At 43.9% G+C, this 10,592-nt stretch overlaps 1 protein-coding gene across 1 annotated transcript; it reads left to right on the forward strand.

The window, feature by feature from the left end:
• The first annotated feature begins 240 nt into the window (after window positions 1–240).
• TIGAR (TP53 induced glycolysis regulatory phosphatase) lies at window positions 241–10,201 on the forward strand. The gene is made up of 6 exons (XM_071422526.1): window positions 241–416; window positions 1,763–1,800; window positions 3,652–3,773; window positions 6,374–6,451; window positions 7,418–7,528; window positions 7,973–10,201. Exons 1-6 carry the CDS (start codon window positions 385–387, stop codon window positions 8,429–8,431), a joined length of 840 nt encoding a protein of 279 aa, XP_071278627.1. The 5' UTR covers window positions 241–384; the 3' UTR covers window positions 8,432–10,201.
• Window positions 10,202–10,592: the final 391 nt, after the last annotated feature.

Consider the following 10,592-nt stretch of genomic DNA (forward strand, 5'->3'; position numbering starts at 1 on the left):
TCCAGGGGCGCTCAAACGCCACCGGGGCGGTGACTGCCCCGCAGCCGGTCTGATGCTGCTTATCCCTCTGGGAGAAGGCTTTCTTCCCGACTCCCAACCCAAGCCTCCCGTGAGGCCGTTCCCTCTCGTCCCGTCGCTTGTAGCGTGGGAGCAGTGCCAGCCGGCCCCGACCACCACGGAGCCATAGACCCTTCCCGGATCCTCCTTTTCTGCCGGGAGCGGCCTCCGGTGACGTCAGAGCGGCACGCGGGGCGGGGGCATGATGTCACGGCGCGGCGCGCGGCGCCGCAGTGCGGGCGGTGGGACGTGCGCTCACCTGGGATCCACCTGCGCACATCTGGGCACATCTGTGCTCACCTGGGCTCCCCTGCGCTGCCGGGCGCCATGGTTCGGTTCGGGCTGACGGTCGTGCGGCAGTGAGTACCGCCCGCGCACCCCCGGCGCTGGCCGTGCCCCGGCGGCCGCGTCCCCTCCTCGGTCACGGGCAGCGGGAGGGGGGAGCTGAGCAAAAGCTCTCAGGCGGGGCAAGGGTGGTGTGAACCTTTTTCACGTGAAACGTTAAAGTGGTTGTGACTCGGGTGGAGTTCCTAAGGTGACTTTTTCTCCCGCTCTGTTGGCAGAGGTTTGTACCTGACTGAACCAAGTAGCTCCAGCTCCCTGCAGCTGTCAGGAGAAAACTCTTTAATTTGTAGGAAGGCTGAGCTTTTTTTCTCCTTTACTATAAGCCCCGGAGGCAGCAGGGCAGGGAGGATTCTGCCCCTCTGCCCCTCTCTGCTGAGCCTCCCCTGCAGGGCTGCATCCAGCCCTGGGCCCAGCACAGGAAGCACAGGGAGCTGCTGGAGCCAGGCCAGAGCAGGGACACCAAGGGGATCAGAGGGATGGAGCAGCTCTGCTGGGAGGAAAGGCTGAGGGAATTGGGATTTTGTTCAGCCTGGAGAAGAGAAGGCTTTGGGGTGACCTCAAAGATGGAGAGAGACACGTGTCAAGGGGCCCGGAGTGACAGGACAAGGGGCAATGGCTTCACACTGACAGAGGGAGTGTGTGTCAGGTTAGATTGGCTGTCAGGTAGAAAAAGTTCCCTGTGAGGGTGTTGAGGCCCTGGCACAGGGTGCCCAGAGAAGCTGTGGCTGCCCCATCCCTGGCAGTGTCCAAGGCCAGCCTGGCTGGGGCTCTGAGCAACCTGGGATAGTGGCAGGTGTCCCTGCCCATGGTAGGGGCCTGGAACTGGATGATCTTTAACGTGTTTTCCAACCCAGTTCATTCCATGACTCTATGATTTCTTCTGCTTTGGCTTCCTAGGCTCTCTTTCTTCCAGGTGTGCAGCTCTGCTGCTACCCTTGATAATCTCTGGAACTGCTTCCCTGTAAAGTTCAGAGAACCAGCTGCAGCACATGCTTGTCAAAAGAAGGCTCCAGAGTCTTCCTGCAGCTTTATTCTCTCCAGCATGGAGGTGTATTTGTTAGAGATAAATTGTGCTGCATTTCTGATAAATTTAAAAAATCACTTCTCTTCCTTTTACTCCAGATGGCTTTGTCTCATTAAAAGCTGAGAGCATGATTGGAATTGATTTGAAAAATTTTTTTATTGTTATAACATCTTCATGTGCATTGTTTTGAAAATGGTTTGTGCTGCATTGTGGCTCATTTTTTTACATTCAGGTGCTGCTGTTTCTTGTTGGTATTTAATACAACAATGTTTTTGAAAATCCACTTAAATTATGAAAAGTTAATTTTTTGTTGTTGTTGTTTACATTCTCTTTCAGCGGAGAAACGAGATACAACAAAGACAAGATACTGCAAGGTTAGTAAGAGTTATTCTGTTACCTGGTTAGAGATGGAGAATCATGGTGAAATCCTGTCACCAACTGCTCAAATATCATTAAGCAAAAATACTGTAAACCTTTAGAGACTTTATGTGTAAGCCAGGACATGGCTTTCATAATGTTACAGAAGATTTTAAGTCACCCTCCACAGAATATCAACAGATGCTGATGCACATTGTGTTTTAACAGGAGTATTAGAATAGTTCCTTTTTCTACACAGAGAAAAAATATGTTGCATGTTGCATGTGATCAAATAAAATGGTAGCAGCACCTTTTACTAAGGACTCCATAGCACTGTGTTAAATCCCAGTAATAGGAAGTTTGGGAAAAGGGCTTCTGGGAAAAGGAGCTGCAGAAGGATGGGTAAAGATCCTCATGTGAAGGGAGCTGTTCCCTCAAGAAAGGAGTATGTTACTTGCAGTAAAAACCTGCAGTAGGGCAAGGGAGAATAAAATGTAAAGGTTGTTTAAATGCTTGAATTGTTCAATCCCAGCTCTTTCTAGGAAGGCAGTCTTGATTAGACACATTTAAAACTGGATTTCACCTTTGTGGCTGCTGGCTTGTACACCCAGAACTGAGCACACTGAGCTGCCTCGATGTCTGCTGTAGGAAAATCATGGTTGGGGTTGTACTCTGAATAAATGAGCTTTCTACAATACTTCATGTTGTGAAGGAGAATTGTGCTTCCAGATTTTCCTCCCTCTGGCATTGCCATTTACAATTCTTGCAACATGGATTTGTGCTCATAATAAAATGAGTAAAGAATATTCCCCTGCTTTACTTGCTTAAAAATGTTGATGATGTCTTTTGATTTCCTAGCTCCTTGGGTCAAATGATGTGTATAGGGCTCCTCTCCAGTGTGGAGAGAACATAGCTTCTGTTTTTGAGCAAGCCTCTTCTGAATAGAGAGGTGTAAGCCTTCAGCAGCACACTGGGGTCAGACGTCTCACATGTCTGAATTACAGATGAGGTGCTCAGAACTCAGGTTCTGGACTTCTGGTGTCCTGTTTTTTGCTGTTGGATTGTGCATTTTTTGGGTGAAAGTAGTTTGTTTTCTTTGTTCTGAATCTGATGGGAATTTCACTCTGTCTGCTCTGGATTCCTGCAGACCTAGAATGGGTAAAAGGTGTGGATGTAGCAATCTGTTACACGTTTGTCCCTCCACCACAGTTCTGGGTTCTCCTGCAGACTCTGAGCTGTGGCAGGAGCACAGCTGTCCAACTCAGGCTGAATTTCCAAAGTGCTGCTTCTCTCAGCACTCTCCTAGAGCTCTGTGACCAGTTATTCTCACAGACTTCCTGGCTGGAAACAATTTTTGGGAGGTTTGCTGCTTTGCAGCTGGGTTTGCTCCAGCTTGTGTGAGCATTACTGTCAGCATGTGAGATGGAGAGAAAGAGACCACAATGGATTGTGTTTGCATCTCATTCTCTCAGCAGTATTGTGGTCTTATTTTCATTTAACAAATCTGTTTATGGAGTTTCAGCTGTGAGATACCTCTTGCAGGAACTAGTGACCCTTCTAAAAATGGTCACATATATTAAATGTAGGTCTCTGTCTTATGTTTAAATTTGTCAAAGGTATAGATTAATGTAGTTATCATTGATAATGATCCTTCTGTCTTCCTAAACTTTACTCTTTTTTATCATTAAATATGTGTGACTGAATTTAGGGAACACCAGAAGAGCAGTGACTTTTCCTAATGATTGGCTTTGCTAAAGAAGAAATATTTTCTTATGACTGAGCAGTTTCTTTATTGCTGACATGCCTAGTCAGCTGCTAAATAGTCTAAAATTTGCATGTTTTAATGCTGTGGGGTTTTTGTTTTGTAGGTCAAGGAGTGGATGAGCCACTCTCTGCAACTGGTTTCAGGCAAGCAGATGCTGCTGGTTTATTTCTCAGTAATGTGAAGTTTACCCACGTCTTTTCAAGTGACCTCCTTCGAGCAAAGCAGGTAAGTGCTTCTTGAGGCAACAGCTGGCTCCCAAGTCTAGTGTTTTTTTGCTGTTGGTGATGCAAAAATATTGCAGTGACAGAGCCAAAAGCTGCCTCTGGATCCCTGGAAGTGTCCAAGGCCAGGTTGGATGGGGCTCTGAGCAGCCTGGGATAGTGGAAGGTGTTCCTGCCTGTGGCTGGGGGTTGGAACTGGGTGATCTGAAAGGTCCCTTCCAACACAAACCAGTCCATGGTTCCATGATTTGCTGTTATTTTATATGGACATTGTTCTTGCTAAAGGAGTAATGGGGACTTGGTGGTCCCCATCATCACAGACAGAACTGAGTCTTTCTCTAAGAAGCAAACCAGACTGGCTGTGACATTGTTGTGGTGTCCCAGGCACTGTGGCTGTGTGCTGTGTTCTTTTGAGGAGTGCAGACCAATGCAGGCAAGGTCGAGTTTTGCTGTGAAATCAGTACAAGGATCATTAAATGGGCAGAGATGTTGGATTTTGTCAGGCATCTCACACCTCTTGCCTTGATGCAGTAAATATACAATACAGATTAAATAAAGAGGAAAAGTTACTACATAGGATTATATGTGACTTTGTGTGCAGAATTATGAAATACTCAAAATTAGGGAACCAAAACTTTTAAAGTTAGAGGTTGGCTGTTCTAGGAAGGTCATGTCTCCTGTGGAGGCCCTATCTTTAATTCTCTCTTCTGTTACTGATTCTGTGTTTTCAAGAGACCTGTAGGGGGTTGAAACTCCTAAGCCATTCTTGTTTGCTTGCTTTTTGCTGCGTTGTCCTGCTAGAAGTCTGTGAAGCTGTGTTGTAAACCAGATCAACCAAATGTAGTATAAATCTCCTTTTTTTTCTCTCAAAATATACACCATCAACATTGCTCATCAGTTTTGCAGCACAATTCCAGAAACTCCTGTAGCAGCACAACTTAAGCAGAAAACAAGAGACAAGGAGGGGAGAGTGCAATAGTTGGATATTTTAAATATGCAGAATAGCTGCCTGAGTCACTTCCTTTATGTATGTGAATGGCAGTGATGATATTTTAAAACATTAAGAGTGCTTTCTAACTTTCATAAAGCTGTGCTGTGTGCCTGCTTTATAGGAATTGGTTTGGGATATTTTTTCTTTTATTGGAGACAGCCTTTTCCAAGAAGAGCCCTTTCAGAATTGCACTCTCCTAATGTGAAAGACCTGAATTTTCTTTTGCATACAGGAAATGTATTTTGCCATTTGTTTGACAAGCTGTCCAGATGTTGGAAAAGCTTTCCCTAAGATGTGTAAAGCTGAGGTTTCCATGTGGTCCATGTGCAGCTTCCTTGGCAGCTGCAATTCTGTGAAGGGCCTGTTACTACACTGTCACTTCACAGCTCGAGTATGGGAGGAATGTACAAGTTCTGTTGCAAAAGAGGAAATTCCTGCATATAATCATACAAATAACTGTGCTGTGCATATGCACAAGGAAGTGGATTCAACCCTTTCTTTATTTCTGCCTTATTCTTTGAAAGAAGGTTAAAGTTCCAAGACCAAGTTTGTCCTAAGCAATATGTTAAATGTGCCAGTAGTACAACAAGGCTGCTTATTTGTGCCAGAATCCAAGGAGCATTTTCAAAATGAGTTCTTTAAATGTCAGATTGATTGGGTGTGGATGTTTGCACAGCTCAAACTGCCTGTGAAGCCAGTGCAGCCTTCCCACTTGGGTGCATGTAAGAACCAGGAGCAGCTGTCCTCTGGTTCCCAAGAAAGACAAGGAGAGGACCCAGTGGAGGCCACAGAGATGATGAGGGGTCTGGAGCATCTCTTATATGAGGGGAGACTGAGGGAGCTGGGCCTGGTTAGTCTGGAGAAGATGGGATCTCATTAATGCATAGAAATATCTCCAAGGAGTGTCAGAGAATGGTGCCAGGCTCTTTCCAGTGGCGTCCAGTGACAGGATGAGGAGCAATGGACACAAACCAAAACACAAAAAGTTCCACCTTCCAACATGAGGAAGAATTTCTGTAAATCGAGGCTGGCAGAGCCCTGGAACAGCCTGCCCAGGGAGGGCCTGGAGTCTCCCGCTTTGGAGACATTCCAATCCCACCTGGACATGCTCCTGTGTCACCTGCTCCAGGTGACCCTGCCTGGGCAGGGTGATCTCCAGAGGTCCCTTCCAGCCCTAAGGACTGGCTGTGGCAGCCAGACAGTGTCAGATGTTTTTTCAGTTGGATTAACTGAGCAGTTTCAGGGAACACAGCTGTGAGTCTGGCCCATGTAGTCCGTGTAAAGAATGTCCACATGACTGCTCTGTGTTGTATTCAACAGAAGATGTGGCTCTTATCCCAGTAAACCCTGCTGGCCACCTCTCATGGGTGCTGTTTCTTCAGCTGTTCTGGACTTTGAATTGGGAAGGAACTGCCAGAAGATTGCAGCTTTTCTATTTTTATGGCCTGGCCAGGGCCATCTATCCAATTCTGCCAGACTGGTAGCTGAAAAACTTTCTGTTTTGTTGATTTGGGTTGTTGGATGCTGCTGATGGGATTCACCTTGGCTCTGGTGGTGTAAGGTGGTGTGTCTATGTTCTGTCCAGTTAATGTGACTGTATATTCACTTTTTAGACTGCTGCTGCCATTCTAGGGAAAAACAGGTTTTGCAAAGATTTGGAAATCAAGTACGATGCAAGACTGCGAGAGAGAGTAAGTGCCAAAAGAATTTGTTATCAAATATTGAACTATTTGAAAATGTAGTTTCTTGCTGATGGGTATCTTGGCTTATTGAATGGTAGATTTAGCAGTGGAGAGCACTATTTGATGTGTTTTTAATCACTGGAAACTGAACAATTCACATCAGGGACAATAAATTGTTTGCAGAAGGGTGAAGCAGAGCCAAAACTAAATGATGAATGTTGTAACTATGATGCTTTAATGGTTTCAATAAGATAAGGTTTAGTGTTTAAGGAGCAGAAAGTGATTGTAGCATTTCCTGTTTGAATTTTTTTTCTCTGAGACATTCCAGTTCTTCACTTGAAATCAGCAAGGCCTTATTATTTACTTTTAATTGTGAGGGTACTTGTGTGGGTTTGTTTCCTTTTTTTAATGTCTTTTTCAAAAATTCTGAATTGAAGATGGATCCATCCTCTGTTGTGAAGACTTCACAGGTCTTCAGAGAAAATACTGGTTTCTAACATGTGAAAAATAATTCCCTGTAGCCTTTTTGCAAGCAAAAGGAAAATGGAGTTTATCCTCATGTGCAGGGCTTCATACAGAAGCATTTGCACTGTGACCTCAGTCACAAAGACACTTGAATTTTGTATGCTGGGGATGAGTGTCAGTGGAAGAAAAAAATCTCCACACAAAGATCAGGCTGAGGGTCATGTTTTGAATGTCCATGCTTTAAATGAGATGCTGCTCTTGGTGTATTTGTCTACTGAGCATATATATCTATATCTATATATATATATTTATATATATATTTGCTGTTTAAATGGGTACCTATAAAGATATTTCCTCACCCAAATTTGGGATAAAATGTAAAAGGTAGCTATGCCTTGGGAATCCAAGAAAACAAAGCTGAAGCTTCACAAAGGGAAGAGCTGTTTGCAGCCTCTGGAAGGGGTACAGGAGACCTGACACATCCTGCCAAACCCCGTTTTTCCCTTACAGAAATACGGTGTTGCAGAAGGAAGGCCTTTGGCTGACCTCAAGGCTATGGCAAAGGATGCTGGAGAGCAATGTCCTTCATTCACACCTTCTGGAGGAGAAACACTGGATGAAGTATGGTATTTATTTATTTATTTATTTATTTATCTATTTATGCCCTGCTTTCTAGGCTTTTTTAGCAGTGCAGTTGCAGCTATTGGGAGCTTCCCACTGAGAGCTCAGCCCAACCAGAGATATTCTCTAAGCTAAAAAATACTGCTTGGTCTGATAACAGTGGCTGCCAAGTGGGGAATCTCTTTATAACTAAAATACTGATTTTGAAACTGACTCCTCATGAAGCTCTGGCTCACAGGAGGATGATAGCAATTGTTCTCTGGAGGGCAGAGGAGTTTGCACAGCAGTCAGTAACTTACACTGGCTTCTGAGCCTTGTCTGTGAGAAATCTTTGTCTTGTAGCTGAAGTAGTTTTGTGTCTGATTTCTGAAAGGCCAAATCTGTGCTTGCTTCACAACAATCTCTTCGTTCTTCACAACATTCCCTTCCGGCCTTTCCCTGCAGGTGAGAGAGCGTGCGAGGGATTTTTTTGAATTCCTCTGCCAGCTGGCTGTTGAGTTGGAGCAGAAGGAGCAAGGCAAGCCCAGTGCCCCAGGCAGGAGCTCAGGAACATCTGGAGAACAGTTTGTTTTCCCTTGGACAAACCACTGCAGTGAGGCGGAGCCCAGCTCTGCGGGCAACGGATCTTCCACGGTATTAGATGCCAATATTTTGGTGGTGAGTCATGGAGCCTACATGAGGAACTGGATTGGCTATATGGTTTCAGATCTCAACTGTACCTTACCAGCAAATTTAACCAAGTCCCAGCTGTCTTCTGTCAGTCCCAATACCGGAGTCAGTCATTTCATTATAAAACTTGAAAACGGGAATTTGTTGAAGCCCAATATCACGTGTGTCTGTCTTAACCAAGACTCTCACTTAGTGGATGTGGGAGCTGAATGTGTAGCTTCAAAAGTGTTTTAAGAGTCTCTCTGGGGGGAAAGTGGGATTAGATCACAATTTTGCTAAACTAGGGAAAAGTATCTGTAGTAATTACTGGGATTGACTGGAATTGCTGACATTAAACTGCAAAAAGGGAGACATGCAACTGCTTGTCATCCTAAAAACTACAATTTGCATGGTCCTAGTGCCCAGAATAAGTTGGCAGTAGCAAAATAAAACAAATATTCTCTGTTCTCAGAAGCATAATATTTGCAGTCACTTGCATATCTGCTCCTACAGCACATATTTCAAACAACTCCTTTGCATTACTCCATAATTATTTTGGTTACCTCCAAGTGAAAGGGTTGGGGAGAAGAGAGAAGTGGTACCTCAAAGCTGAGCTATACTGTATTCTTGTTTTATTACAAAATGCTATATTGTAATATGAAACGTACATGTTGTCTTAAAATAAATTTTTGAATGCAATAGTAGAACCCAGGAAGGAGCATTGCCCAGTGGGACAGACTTGGTGCAGAGCCAAGGGATGTGACTCTGACACTGAATATCTGTGAGACTCTGGGCAAGTCTCCTTTCCATTTGTAATGTGGGAATGATGATAAACCTACCTCGCCAGGAGTATTTTCCTAAGAAATTGTTCAGGTTGTCGAGATCTCTGTTGAAGAGCACTGTACACAAACACAGAGTATTTATTTTTAGCTGTGATCAGGATGAGGAACCTTGTGTGCACATAGTAGTGGTCTCTTTTCTGGAAAAGGGACTTTCTCTCTGGGGTGAGTTGTATTTGACTGGAATCCTTCTGTTAGCTGCAGTCATGCACTTGATCTATGAATATTTTTGCCTAGAATGAGGCAAGTTTGATTGTTTGGTGACTGTTGGTGTGAATACTGCATTCTTTCCCCACTGGGGTGTTTGTGGTGTTACAGTGTGAGCTTATCTGGTTTATGTTATTTATAAGATTCACGTATTTTTTCTTCATTTGCATATTTTTGGCCTGTTAAAAAAAAAAATTAAAGACTCTTGAATAGAACTCCCATTTCATCTGTATTTCTTTTGAGGTAAAAATCTTTCTTAATATTGCCCTGTGAAGCTTTGCTCAGATCACATAACTTTTTTTCCTTCGTGGCTAAAATGGGAATATGACTTTTGCATGGATGCCTCAAGCTCTTTGTGAAATGCTTCTTCCTGGAAGGCTTCTCAGTACTAAATTGATGGTCACAGCCAACGAAGATAGCAAAGCTTTAATTATGATTTCTAACAGAGTTAATGGTAGGAGTATGGGGCAGGAGTTCATTCTGAATTTGCCTGTCCCTGGTAGTGCCAGTTTATTTCAGGCATGCCACTTACACAGCGGGGAATTCTCCTGCCAGTGCTTTAAACTGCTGAAACTCCCCTGGAACTGCCACATCCTGAATTTTGCCAGTCATTCCATCAATTCTTTTTGGAACCAATCATCTATTCTTAATAGAGTTGAAAATATGAGAGGATGAGTGGAGATGTGACACATTTTTCTCCCTAAGTCTGTCATTTCATCAAATATTTCAAAACACACTCGTGATTGGGGTGCTTCTCACTTTAAAAGGTTTCTTTATCTTTCTTGCCTGCTCTCAAGCAGATAATTAATATTTCGTTCTTGTTGATGATCCCATAACTTAGGAGAACATCTACTTTGTTAAGTGCTTTGCCACTGCTTGGGTCACACTATTCCCAGAGGGATTTTTGACTCTTCCTCTATAATAAGCTTTACCTTCTTTTTTTGTATTTATAGGTCATTAAAATTTAAATCCAGCCTAAGGAACCTGTGTGATTGTTTTCTCTAACTTGCTGTTACCAAATTCTTTCCTCTGGCAAGTAGATGGTACTGTGGTGTCTAACAAGGAAAAATACCAAAGGGTGAAACCACTCAGGTTTTCTGAACAGCTCCTATCTTAATGAAGTCACATTTTTCAGTGAAAATGCATCAGAATCTCTGCAATCAGACTTTGTAAAACACACTAAAATGCTGCAAACACATCTGCCAGTGGCCAAGGGAGTACAAGCAATCAAGAGTGTTAACAGTTGCCCAGATGTGCTTTTCCCCTCAGTATCTGCTGTTGACTTTACTGGAGACAGGATGCCAGCCTAGGAAGCGTTATAGCCTGCCCTAAAATAGTTGCATCTGTTATTTCTCCTTTGTTATGTCACA

This window comes from Agelaius tricolor, unplaced genomic scaffold (genome assembly GCF_023055355.1).
Source record: "Agelaius tricolor isolate 1412-34295 unplaced genomic scaffold, bAgeTri1.0.p SCAF_3, whole genome shotgun sequence".
NCBI lineage: Eukaryota > Metazoa > Chordata > Aves > Passeriformes > Icteridae > Agelaius > Agelaius tricolor.